This window comes from Mesoplodon densirostris, chromosome X (genome assembly GCF_025265405.1).
Source record: "Mesoplodon densirostris isolate mMesDen1 chromosome X, mMesDen1 primary haplotype, whole genome shotgun sequence".
Taxonomy (NCBI): Eukaryota; Metazoa; Chordata; class Mammalia; order Artiodactyla; family Ziphiidae; genus Mesoplodon; species Mesoplodon densirostris.
The window spans coordinates 70860174-70874385 of NC_082681.1; the positions used below are offsets into that span (position 1 = coordinate 70860174).

Sequence of the window (14212 nt, forward strand, 5' to 3'; positions counted from 1 at the left end):
TGTATATTTTCATTTGAATTGTCTATACTGCTTAACTTGATTTATCTAGAAGAATATTAAGATACTAAGTTAGATTTCTTCAACACTTCATTACTACTGTTACTATTGCATAGCCTAGAAATCCCTATTTTTTCTTTCTTAAATCTGATTTAGTGTTTTACTTATAATTTGGAACACACGGGAAGGTGCTTTTTTGTTAAAGCTGCTTGCAGCCAAGTATTGACATGCCAAGATCTGAAGTGCCTTTAAAAAAATGAGTCTGAACGTGAAATGTTTGTCAGTTTATGTTGAACTGTAACGTTTTTGATTATGACATTCAAAAAAATTCTAAATTAATTTTCAGAATTTTGTAATGATACAGGGAGAGATTTGAAGTCAGGGTGATTGTTTTTGAAGTTTGATCTGAGTATTTTTCTTTATTTCTGCTTGACTGTTATTTACAGCATAATAGAATTAGATTTGCTTCTTACATCTTAAGGTAGATAATATAAATAAATACAGATGTCCTTTCATTTGCGGTGACCCTGTTGAATTGTTGACTATTTTATTGCTTCCTCCTTGGAGCTTTATTGGGGATGACAAAACAGAGCAGTGAGGGGCGTGTGTGTGTGTGTGTGCATGTGTATGTGTGTGTGTGTGTAAACAAATGAACAGTTTTTGTTAATATACAAATTTTATATATTGGAATGGTGAGTTGGAAACATTTTTTAAAGGCATGCTTTAAGATTTTTGAATCACTGTATGGGTACTCCTATCATAAGACTGAACCAAAGACATAATTATCTTTAGGTGTGGTATATATTTTTACATTTATTCAGCATTTTTCATCTGTAGACTTGAAAGCACCAATTAGTGCTTACATTTGGAGTGACATAGATTTTATTACCTTCATTCTATATTCAAAAGACTTGAAGCAGTTTTCTGCTATTTAAAAAACTTTGGTCAAGATTGTATGTTCACCGCTGTCTTTAGAAATAGTACATCTATGGTGATATATGTCATTATAAGAATTTACATCTGCATTTAACATATTTGACTTTAAAAATGTTTTCACATTATCTCATTTGATCCTCACCAACTGCTTTAAATAAAACACTGTATTTGAATTCCAGACATACCTGCATTTTTTTCTTACCTTACCCAGCTCTTGTTCTCTAGTTACTAGTAATAGCTTAAATTGTCTATTAGAACTGTAGAATGATCTTTGAGTGCTGGTAGCATGGTTATTGCATCTCTAAGTGTGGAAGCAATTTAAGCATGTGTGATTTATTAACTGTTATGTGGACACAGCAATAGTTAGGAGGAACAGAATGCATCATGGGAAACCAAAAAGCATGCGCTGCTTGACTCCCGTGTGGATATAATGTTAACTGATAGGTATTATGGCAGGCAGCAGTCAGTGTCTGTAAACTGGTATTCCTCACTACTGATTGGCTTGAGCCACGTGTACGCTCTTTTCTTTCTTTTTTGTTTGTGTTACCTATTCATCTGGATTGATCACTGGCTTTTTTTTTTCCACAATTGTGCTCTAGAAACATACTTTCAATGATTAAAATCCTTTTGGAGATTTAGCACCAGTTCTAGGAAAACTGGTATCTCAGTACAAATAAGATGGTATTAAGGAAACGAAGAGAGCTGCTGTTAAAGAGTAAGAATTTGGATTGTGTGAATGTTTCTTATCAAATTTTGTCCAGAAAGCACCTTTGTGACATTTGAATATTAGTTTAGTTTGTGTGTTTTTGTTGAAGTTTTACTGATGTTGGTTATTGACTGATTAATAATTTTTTGTAGGGAGCAAAATAGTAATTTAAAGTTAACTTAGTGTTTGTGTCATATTTTAGAGATGCCTTTGTTTGACATTTCTCAAATAGGATTTTGTGGGTAGTAGAAAAGGCCATAAGATTTAGTCCAGGAGATAGTCATTACTCGCTGAGCCACCCCAGGCAAGTTACTTAACCTCTCAGAGATTCAGTTTCCTCATTTATAAAAGAAAAACCCCTACCTGTTTTGCAAGGTTGTTGTGTAGACCAAATGAGTTAAATATGAAAGAATGCAAATGAGTTGGTTACTACATTTTACTACATTTTAAATATAGGACAGAGAGTTTGAATGGTTAGCATTAAAATCTGAAGAACTATGACCCCAGAATTTATGTTTTATTTGGTAATTGGCTAATTATCACTACCCAATTTTCCTAATATTTTTTATAAGGTAAGGAGCATATAAAATAGTACCATTAAAAAAGCATTTAGGGCTTCCCTGGTGGCGCAGTGGTTGAGAGTCCGCCTGTCGATGCAGGGGACACGGGTTCGTGCCCCGGTCCGGGAAGATCCCACATGCCGCGGAGCGGCTAGGCCCGTGAGCCATGGCCGCTGAGCCTGCGCGTCCGGAGCCTGTGCTCCGCAGCGGGAGAGGCAACAACAGTGAGAGGCCCGCGTACCGCAAAAAAAAAAAAAAAAAAAAAAAAAAAGCATTTAAAAAGTGTCAGAATTGAGCCCAAAATGAGTGTCTTTGAAGTGCATCTGTGTTAAGCAAGGAATGATCACTAGGTGAAAATATATTTAGTGTTATTTGCCTTTTTATGAATTACAGAAAAGTAATTCAATATGATACTGGTATAGTATTAACTCATTTTTAAGAAGTGGGAGGTATGTTTTTCCCATGTCTTGTTGCAGGGATCCTCAACCCTTCTGACTGATCTCTTCTTATCCTAATCTTATTTTCTATACATTATTGACAATTTATTTCTTGTGTTTTAAATTACCTTGTTGAAGATGTTTTCTTATGCCTTTTAGTATCTACCATGGTGATTTATAATTAGCTGGTTCTTAGTTATTACTTGTTCAATTTTCTTAACTTTTTTAGAAGTGTTTTCTTTTTTTCTTTCTTTTTTTTTAATAAGTCACGGATGTTTGTAGCTTTTTTAAAAAATTAATTAATTAATTATTTTTTTGGCTGTGTTGGGTCTTCGTTTCTGTGCGAGGGCTTTCTATAGTTGCGGCAAGCGGGGGCCACTCTTCATCGCCGTGTGCGGGCCTCTCACTATCGTGGCCTCTCTTGTTGCGGAGCCCACGCTCCAGAGGCGCAGGCTTAGTAGTTGTGGCTCACGGGCCTAGTTGCTCTGAGGCATGTGGGATCTTCCCAGACCAGGGCTGGAACCCGTGTGCCCTGCATTGGCAGGCAGATTCTCAACAACTGCGCTACCAGGGAAGCCCTTAGGACTGTTTTCATGATATATATTTTTTAGGCTTACTAATCTGCTAGCTAGTATGGAGTTCTTTTTATTGGACCTTTCTCTACTGAGAAACTTCTAGACTGTGGGTGGGTCCCTTGTTCTTCTCTTGATATCATCTGACCTCAGGGTTATAGTACTTTTAGTGCTTTCTTGAGGCAGTATAAACCAGAGAATACTTGAGCCCTACGTGGATTGCTCTGCCTGTCTCATTCCTGAGGAAATCTTAAAACTAATAAAAATAAAAGTAAATGCTATGAACAATGATTAATATTTTCGAAAGAAAATGATAGGAAGTCTTAACACTTTGTAGCCCACCCTGTTAACCAGTGGTATTACTACAATGGAAAGGCCTGCTTTCTTTCCTTTGCTTCCCAGTTTTTCGTTTCTCCTCCTTCAATTTCAGCAAACATTAAAACTCAAATTTTAAATTATAAAGATAATATTGGATTATTGCAGGCATTTATATTTTACTGAACAGTATCAAGAAGAAAATAAACTATTAATTTTTTATATTTTCTTTCATCTTTTTGGTATATGTGTGGGCATTTTTTTCCTTCAAAATCAGATACTCTGGATAGAGTTTTTTATTTTTATTTTTTTTTAACTTAATGTTGTGGAGGAGCATCTTAAACGTTGAGGAGATATATGTACTAATCACTATGCAAAGTGTGTTTACTGGATGGGGGTGCCTTTCTCTTTGCCTGGAATGCGTTTCCTTCCTTATGTCTGCCTTGTTAACTTTCACTTAGAATTCAGGTATGAAATTGGACAAGAACCCCTACCCCCAGGCTAAATTAGGTACTGTACATTGCTTCCTTAGTTCTATGTACTAAACCTCTGGGCGCTTGTAGATTTGATTTGTTTCTAGCTACTAGTTTGTTTCCCCCACTGGGATTATGGATTTTCTTAGGGCAGCAGTTTAATCTTTCCATTATATCCCTGTACTTCAAATGTCTGAATGAATGCATGCATGAGTGAATGATTTTGTTTTTGTTTTACAAATAATATGAGGTGGTTATCATTACTCCCTGTTTTGCAGATGAGGAAGCTCAGGCTCAGAGAGACTGAATAACTTTGCAGGTCATATAAGTAGGATCCTGGGGATGCTGGAAAAATTCAAATCTAAGACTTTTCTACTGTATCATACTGCCAGAAGGAGTAACAGCTAGTCAATTTTAGAGCCTGAGTAATCCAGGCTCTTAGACTTCAAAGTACTATGCTTATCTCTACTATACTTATATTGATATATTTAAAGCCTTGCTGTATTTTTCAAAATCTGTTTGTTTCCTGTCCCCAAATATCAAAAAGTCATGTGACTAACTTTATGGATGTTCATTTTCTATTCCCCCCCAAAAAAATTTCAAATCTCAGATAAAATGTTTCATTTTACTTCTTCAGCATATGGTCTCAGTTTCATTCTTCATTTTACCTGTGTAGTGATTTTAGTTAGAAAACAAAACATACAATTTTATTTTCTTTGTTTTTTAGTTACTTGTCTGATCTTATTATTTCGAAAAGCCAAAGGAAGAATGCTATCATGGCTATCTGAAAATTAGTATTTCAAATGTAGCTCTTGGTGCAGTTCTGGCCCCCTGAGATTAGGTACCTTTTGTATTTTATTCAGTGCCCAGCTGGATTCCTTTTAACTAATTATGAGTAGTAGGATCATCTCAGTGAGCTCTCTGGTCTTCTCAGTTGTCATAATGATTCTCAAGTGTGGTAATTTCAGTTGTTAGATTTGCTCTTTAGGTCAGCCAGTGTTCCTATCAAGAAGGTTTATAATCTAGGCTTCGTTTAATTTCTTTCAGTTTATCAAATTTATAGTTTTAATTTTTTGCAGTCTGTGTTACTAATACAAATTTTCAAGGGGGAGAATATGAGAGTAGATGAGCCTTGTTTTAGTTGCTTAATTAATGATTCTGTGTTTTTAAATGATTACTGAGGAATTGATAAAAAATTTATATAACTAGCTGAAAATCAAACATCATTGTTTTTATAAAATGAAGTAGCCAGGGGGCCTAAGTTTAAGATATAAAGATATAAAGATATAATTCTGACAGATTTCTTTAAGAGGGTAATACTAAAAATTCATATCAGAGAACTCCCATTTTCTGGATTATATGTTACCATATATATATATATATATATATATATGTATATGTATGTGTATATATATATATACATACATATACATATATATACATATACATATATATATACATATACATATACATATATATATATATATATATATATATATTGCAAGTTTTAGGGTAGTTAGATTTGTGTAACAAATGAATAACTCTTGAGATGGTAATGAAATGAGGAAAAGAAAATTGGTAAAAAAGAAAATGCCACTAAAGACATCAACTACCATTGTGTGTAAAGACTTATAACATTTACTTGGTGAAAAAGTAATGACTGATATCAGAAGCCCAATTTATACAAGACAGTGTTGGGGGAAAAAAGGCACAAACTATTATAGATGTTAATATGCAGTATGTTAAGGCTTTTTTCTTTGAGATATATGTTTTTAGGAGTACTAACTATATTTGCATGTAGGCCTATTTAGGAATGCCCTATTGTGGAGAGAATGAATTACAAACTAGGATTTTAGGACATCAGTGTCTCTAGGTAACAAAAAAAAAGTCTTTAGATTGAATCATCACGTACTTTCACTTTAATATTACCTGTATATTTTAGTTCTATGTAGTTAATTGCTTGGAAAACAAAAGTAGACATGTGTGAAATAACTGAAAGAATTTGCTTGATACTTTGTCCCAATCCAGAAGCTAAACCTTGTAGATGCAAATAATCAGGTTAAGTTGCCATTCTTTTTTTTTTTTTTTAATCTTAGTTCCCTGACCAGAGGTCGAACCCGTGCCCCCTGCAGTGGAAGCATGGAGTCTTAATCACTGTGCCAGGGAAGTCCCATAAGTTGCCATTCTTCCTGACCATCATGACAGTTGCCAGGCCCCAGTGATTTTGGTAGATTAAAATTCGTTTTTGCAGGGACTTACGAAAGATAATTGGCAGGAAATAATTTTTTAAAATCACAATAGAATCATTTATTCTCAGATTCCTAAGTACATGTTGGATTGTAGTTCTTTGACCTGTGGTTCCTAAGAAAACAAAAAAGGCACCCTGATAGGAGAAAGCTTTTTCCTCTGTGAGTTCATATGATATTGCTTATAGGTAGACTTTGGTTTTTATTCATTCATTGATTCAGTGAACCAGTATTTATCAAGAACACACATAATCTCTTCTGGTGATCATTAGGGATGATTTACAAAATTATTCCTTTGTGTTATATTGTTTTTGACTTGGCGGTAATATATTGATATGTGTCCTATGTGATGGTAGGTATATATATGTGTATATATATATATGTATATTTCTCTCTCTGTAGAACTTATAAAAATTGGCATTGTAACTGTAAGTAGATTTTAGGGCCTTTTGTCAAGATGAGAATGTAGATGTTCTTTTTAGCTAAAGATTTTTAATGTTCTAGTTTACTCTTTACTGTTTTAATAATTAGGTATTTATGAAACACATCAGTAACTTTAACATTAGCTTAGATAAAAAATGAAAACCAGTTTCGTTGTTTTATTGTCTCATCCATATCTACATTTGTTAATCATCTTCAGAAATTTACTTGTGTTTTAAAAATGAGTTAATGTTAAAAAAATAAATAAAGCACTTGGAGGAAAAAAATGAGTTAATGTTGCAATGAATTTTGAGTACATAGCTTGTTTAGAACATGGTATTTAAAATAATCATTAATTTGATACTTTTTTGAAAACCAATTAACTTTTTTAGGAGAAAGAGTTCTGCTTTAATTAAGCAAATGCGTCCTGTTAATCCTAAGGGGACTTAAGTGAGAGTTTGGTGCAAGTATTACCTTTTGTTTGCATTCTTATCATTTATATAGAATCTAGATTCTCTGATTCTTGATCACTGCTGATCAAGTACTAGTAGAGTTTACCCATCATCTTTGTACTTCTTTGATTTTTAGGCATGCTCCTTTTTGCTGTTTTGTAATGCTTATTGCATTAGATTAACAGCTAAGCAAATGATTTAATCAAAGCACAAAAAAGTAAGTTAAACTGCCATGTCATTTATGTGTTATCATTTGTTTAAATGATGCTTACTTTTTGTAGCTGTTTCTTAAATTTGGTTGAAGTATTAAATATTTAAAATGTTATTTTCCTTGTTTTAAAATTGTACTTTTTTCCATGATGTTTGGTAATGGACTAGATTAATGTTTTTAAACCAAATTTGTTTTCCTGTATTTTACTTATGCTTTTTAGGTGGCAGCCAATGCACACATTCCTCCAGACTACCTCCTTAAAATTTGTGAGCGGATTGGTCCCTTACTAGATAAGGAGATCCCTCAGAGTGTTCCTGGGGTACAGACATTACTAGGTGTTGGTCGGCAGTCTCTGTTACGGGATGCCAAAGGTAAGATTTTTACAGTTTTTAGAGGAAGGAGTCAAGAGTAGTGTATTTTTATGTTAATTAAATGTCCCCATGCTTTTCTAAATACTAATTTTCTTTTAGTTTTTCTTGTCTTGCCAACCTTGTTTTTATTTTCCTAGTGTACAAGTAAATTTTTAGAGGCCTAAATGGATCCCTTTTCTGTAAAACAGTGAATACTATAGAGGTAAAGACTATAAAATACCTTTGTAATCCTATGGAATAGAAATCTCAAAAGATTGCTGCTCTGATTAGTACAGTATAAATACATAAAATATTCTTTCATTACATTTTGATGTTCTTAATCTTTGAGTCTTGATATCATCCTAATCACATTGGGTACTTCATAACAGGTAAATAAAAATTATGATATGTAACTATGTTTATAATTAAAAATATTAAAAAAATCAATCCATCAGCATTCAGTAACAGTTTCTCTTCTCCACTATTTTTCAGTCTTTTACAGATTTCTCCCAAAGTTTTACACGGAACCCCCATATGTAAATTATATAGATAGAATTTTCTGAACATAAAAATGTGAAATTAGGCGTTTAGAATGCCTTAGTGAATTAAATACTTCAGGTCTAGCAACCAATTTATTTCTATGTTTTGTTTTTTTACCATAATGTTTTAAAAATCCTAATTTACAAATATAAATAGTTACATAAATGATGTCAGTTTTTAAATATCTCATTTTATAATTTAAGGAAATTCTTCAATTCAGTTAATTTGAAACCTTTCAAGAGAGTAGTAGAATATTTTTGTTTCAAATTTGAATTATTAGGAATATTTCATATTTGCTTGAATTTTTTGACATAAACATTAAAGATAAAAAACACAACTACTCAATTATCATCTGATATGCAGTGTAACAACCTGTCATGGCACAGCTGGCAGGCGCTCCATAACATGAGCATACACGAAGTATAAATGTTTCTGAATTTTACCTGGCATACTTGTGCTGTATTCATTTCCTTGCTTATACAGTTTTATATGAGAACATGTGTATAAGCCTAAAGATCAAGAAGGGGACGAATGTAAACTTAAAACCTTATTAATCCATGAGATATTTACATAAGATTCAAATATATGTATAATAAAAGCTTTGGTTCTATATCAGCATGAAAATAAAATATCCTGATGATAATATTAAGGCATTGGTGTTTACCTATCATAATATAGATTATAACACTTTTAAACATATGCATGTTATTTCTTATTGTGGTTTTAATAGTTAAAAATGTATTTCAATAAATAAAATTGCAAACAGATATTTGCCTCTGGGGTACAGTTAAAAGAAAACTGTTCTATGCCTTGACCGACTTTTGAATCTTTTTGTATAGACTGTAAGAGTATACTATGGAATGGCTCTGCTTTTGCAGCTCTACATAGAGGCAGACCTCCAGAACTACCTGTAAATTATGTGAAACCTCCAAATGTGGGTGAGTAATGTCCATGTGAGTTATAAACATATTCTTAATTTGTTCCTTCCTGAACTCATTATACAGCCAAAAATACATACCAGAATTAAATTTGAAGTATAAACAAACTGCTTACATTCTTGAAGAGTTTCATGGTTGGTCCAGATTTTTTAAAGCATTTTTTTTTTTGTGATATGCGGGCCTCTCACTGTTGTAGCCTCTCCCGTTGCAGAGCACAGGCTCCAGATGCGCAGGCTCAGTGGCCATGGCTCACGGGCCCAGCTGCTTAGCGGCATGTGGGATCCTCCCGGACCAGGGCACGAACCCATGTCCCCTGCATCGGCAGGCGGACTCTAAACCACTGTGCCACCAGGGAAGCCCTAAAGCATTTTTATGTAAAGCAAATATAATCATGGTTTTGTAAAAGGTAACCTTTTTTAAAAATTCATTTTCTTTCTTTCCCTTCCCCTCCTCTCCTCTCCTCCTCCCCTTCCCCTCCTCCCCCTCCCCCATCCCCTCGTCCTCCCCTCCTCCTTCTCTCCCTTCCCCTTCCCCTCCCTTCCACTCCTCTCCTCTCCTGTCTTCCCTCCCTTTCTTTCTTTCTTTCCTCCTTCCTTCCTTCCTTTCTTTCTCTTTCTTCCTTCCTTCCTTCCTTTCATCCTTTTCTTTCTTCCTTTCTCCCTTTCTCTCCTTCTCTCCTCTCCTCTCCTTCTCTCTCTCTTTCTCTCCTTCTCCTTCTCTCTCTTTCTTTCTTTCTCTTTCTCCCTTTCTCTGCTTCTCTCTTTCTCTTCTTTCTTTCTTTCTTTCTTTCTTTCTTTCTTTCCTCAGCAGAAACATTTCCTTTTTTATATATTTCAGGTGTTTTTTACCATATGGGTGTCTAGTTACATATTTCTGTGCTGAGCTCAAAGATTTTACAGGGAACTATGTAAAGATAGATTTCAGAAGGAAGCAAAAGTACATTCTGCTTACAGCTGCTTGCCAAATTTATAATGATCTAATAAATTTTATGTCTTTATTAAAAGAAAAAAAATCACCCTTCCCACTTGTAGTTTACTGAAATTCACATGTCCCGTTCATACTATTCCTGGGTCATCTCTGGCCAGACCATTATGAAGAAATAATAGTAGTGGTTCCCGAGGAGATCTAGCTAACAAAACCATTTATACTAAAGTTAATTCTTGTGAAGAATGTAGAGAACCAGGCAGCTAGATGAGTAACTGCCACTCTTTTCCTATTTTCTCACTCTTCTGAAAAATCACATTATTTTATATAGTGCCTAGTGCCTAGAGAATATGCCTTAAATTCAAATTGAAAAATAAGATTAGTTTTTTTAAGGAATACTATTTTATATAATTAGCTTATAGAACTTATTTACCCAAAGAGGTTAAATAAATTTAGACTAGAAATAATTTTTTAAAATATTTAGATGAAGTCATTGATAAAGATTCATAAGTTTTATTAAGATAAATTGGATTCTTTGATATATATTGCTAACACTACTCTTCCATAGCATGGATATTACTGGAAAAAGTAGACTACTGGGTTGGGTCTAATTGGACATGGTGTTTTTATTTTTATTTTTTTTTTTCATTTTCAGCGGCAGTTTGTTTACCATCCAGAATTTTCTGGTGTTCACTTTTCCCTTAAGCTTTATTCATAATTAATTTATTGAATTGAATTGAGATAGCTTTTATTTTTCATGCATTTATTTATGTTCAAAATATATAATAGTCTTAGTCGTACTATCAACATTGTTTATATGCTTTATACTTCCTTCAGTGGTCACATGTGAACCACTGAAGAGCAGCCTGTAGAGTATTAGGTTTTCAATATTTCTTTATTCTTTCTTTCCTTCTCTTTCTCTCTGTCTCTTTTTTTTTTTTTTTGCGGTACGCGGGCCTCTCACTGTTGTGGCCTCTCCCGTTGCGGAGCACAAGCTCCGGATGCACAGGCTCAGCGGCCATGGCTCATGGGCCTAGCTGCTCCACGGCATGTGGGATCTTCCCGGACCGGGCACGAACCCATGTCCCCCTGCATTGGCAGGCGGACTCTCAATCACTGCATCACCAGGGAGGCCCTCTTTCTCTTTTTTAAAGTATTTATTTATTTGGCTGCACCCGGTCTTAGTTGTGGCATGTGAGATCTTCATTGCCTCTTGTGGGATATTTAGTTGTGGCATGTGGGATCTAGTTCCCTGACTAGGGATTGAACCCAGGCCCCCTGCATTGCGAGCATAGAGTCTTAACCACTGGATCACCAGGGAAGTCCCTCTTTCCTTCTCTTTTAAAAAATTCTTTCTACTGTGCATATACATTCAAACTTCTGTTGGTTTTGTACAGTAAATGCTTCACATTCTGACTTAATTATTTTGTTATTCATAATGATAATTGCTTAGGAATTTTAGTGTCCCTGTCACTGATGCTTTCCCTTTCTTAAATCTGCCATGTTATTTGAGGATGAGCTATTGAAATAGAGATAACTCAATCATGATGTATTTTCATGTAGTATATACTAGTCAAGATACTTAAGTTCAACATATTTAGAATTCAGAACCTGATAAAAACTCAGGGGAGTTGACTACGAAAGTAAACAAGATGAGTAGAAAATCTTTTAAAATTTGTTATTTGAGACAGTTTTCTCATTGTGGGGTACAGTTTTCCATAGCTACTTTAAAATCAATTTTATAGTTTCCCTGTATAAATAAAACTTAATCATGAAGGTAAGTCTTGAAGGTTTTATCAAAGAATCTTAGCACTAGAAAGAACTTTTAGCAACACTGTTTCTTGATAAAAGGGTTCCTTGGTCAAGTAAATGTGGGAAACACTGAGTTTAAAAAAATAGAGAAACAAATGAATGCATGTAGGACTGCTCAGATCCTTTCATATGCTGAAATGCATTGTGAATCACCTTAAGGGGAGCATTATCTAAGTAATTTGACAGTGGAAATCCTTTTCCCAGGACACCTGTAACATTCTGAAAGTTTCCTGGGAACAGATTTGGGAAACTGGGTTGCAAACCCCTGTTTAGAGCAGAAAAATCCAAAGCCCAGAGAAGTATGTGACTGGCATACGTTACACTGCTTGCCTTCCAGTCTATTTCTAAACCATTTAATGGGGAATTCCCTGGTGGTCCAGTGGTTAGGACTCCACATTCTCACTGCCGAGAGAGCCCAGGTTCAATCCCTGGTTGGGGAACTAAAATCCCACAAGCTGTGTGGGGTGGCCAAAGGGGAAAAAAAAAACCATTTCACGGTCAGATGTTACAAATACTTCCTTTTATAAAAGATCTACACTTAGAACTCAAAAGATAAAGGATTAGCCACATTACTTTTATTTTTTAAGTCATATATTATGGTGTATGTATGATTTACATAAAAAGGTTCTCCCCCCATTTTTTTTGACCACGCCACATGACTTGTGGGATCTTAGTTACCCCAACAGGGATTGAACCTGTCCTGGCAGTGAAAGCCCTGAGTCCTAACCACTGGACCACCAGGGAATTCCCAAGTTCTGCCTTTTTAAGTGTGCAGTTCAATGAGTTTTGACAAATGAATACATTTGTATAACCACCACCAACACAATAAAAATATGGAACATTTTTATCACCCCTTAAATTCATTTCATGCCTCATTGCAGTCAATCCCCTATTCCTCAATCCCTGGAAACCACTCATCTATCACTGTACTTTTGCCTTATTTAGAGTGTCATCTAAACGAAATTATGTAGTATGTAGCCTTTTGTGTCTGTTTGATTTCACTTAGACCTAATTCTTTTTTTATTCATGCATATCATTTCACCAAGTTGTATTCTGTTGTATAGATACACTGGATTCTGTTTGTCCATTCATCTATTGATGGACATTTGGGTTGTTCCAGATTTTGGCTATTATAAATAAAGACCTATAAATATTCTTGTACAGGTTGTTGCATGAACATCTGTTTTCATTACTCTGGGTGAATAGCTAGGTAGTGGATTGTTGGATCATATGGTAAGTGCAGGTTTAACTTTAAGACACTATCAAATTATTTCAAAAGTAGCTATCGCATTTTGTATTCCTACTAGCAATGTATAATTTTAGAATTAGCTTCTCAATTTCTATATAAAGAAGCAACTGAGATTTTGTTTGGGATTACATTGTATTTGTAGATCAATTTGGGGAAAATTCACATCTTAACATTGAGCCTTTCATTCCAGGAACATAGTATAATTCTCCGTTTATTTAGGTCTTTTAAAATTTCTCACAGCAATGTTTTGTGAAATTTTTCCCTAAGGGTTTCTGATGCTATTTTAAATTGTGTATTTTTAAATTTCAGTTCCCAGTTGTTGTTAGTAAACACAGTGTTGTTTTTTTTTTTGTATATTGCTAATCCAAAATTCTCTAACTAGATCTAATAGCCTTTTTTTCTTTTTTGACATTCTTTGAGATTTTCTACATGGATAATCATGTTGTCCACAAATAAAGACAGGTTCACTTTATCCTTTATAATCTTTTATGCCTTATAGTGCTTTTTTTTTTTTTTTTTTGCCTTGAACTGTTAGTACCTCAAGTACAATTGTGAATTGAAGTGGTAAGACTGGATGTTCTTGCCTTATTCCTGATCTTACAGGGAAAGCAGTCAATCTTTCACCATTAAGTATGATTGTAGATGCTCTTTATCAGGTTGAGAATGTTCCCTTCTATTCCTACTTCCTTTTTTTTAAAAAAAAACTTACTTTATTTTTGGTTGCATCGGGTCTTATTTGTGGCACGTGGGATCTTTCATTGCATTGCACGGGCTCTCTCTAGTTGTGGTGTGCGGGCTCCAGAGCTCGGGGGCTCACTAGTTGTGGCACACAGGTTCCAAAGCATGTGGGCTCTGTAATTGTGGTGCGTGGGCTCAGTAGTTGCGGCTCATGGGCTTAGTTGCCCTGCAGCATTTGGGATCTTAGTTCCCCGACCAGGGATCGAACCTGCATCCCTTGCATTGGAAGGTGGATTCTTAACCACTGGACCACCAGGGAAGTCCCTATTCCTACTTTCTGTAGAATTTTTATTGTAAACAGATATGTCCCACGTTTAAAATTTTATTCAGTATAGT

General features: G+C 34.7%; 1 protein-coding gene across 3 annotated transcripts in view; it reads left to right on the forward strand.

Annotated features, from left to right (window-relative positions):
* Positions 1–14212, forward strand: part of BRWD3 (bromodomain and WD repeat domain containing 3) — a 128301-nt gene that overhangs the window by 4279 nt on the left and 109810 nt on the right. For all 3 annotated transcript variants that reach the window (XM_060086358.1, XM_060086359.1, XM_060086360.1), the window contains exons 5-6: positions 7546–7696; positions 9055–9153. In XM_060086358.1, coding sequence (XP_059942341.1) covers positions 7546–7696; positions 9055–9153 — 250 coding nt within the window. The remainder of the gene's footprint in view (positions 1–7545; positions 7697–9054; positions 9154–14212) is intronic.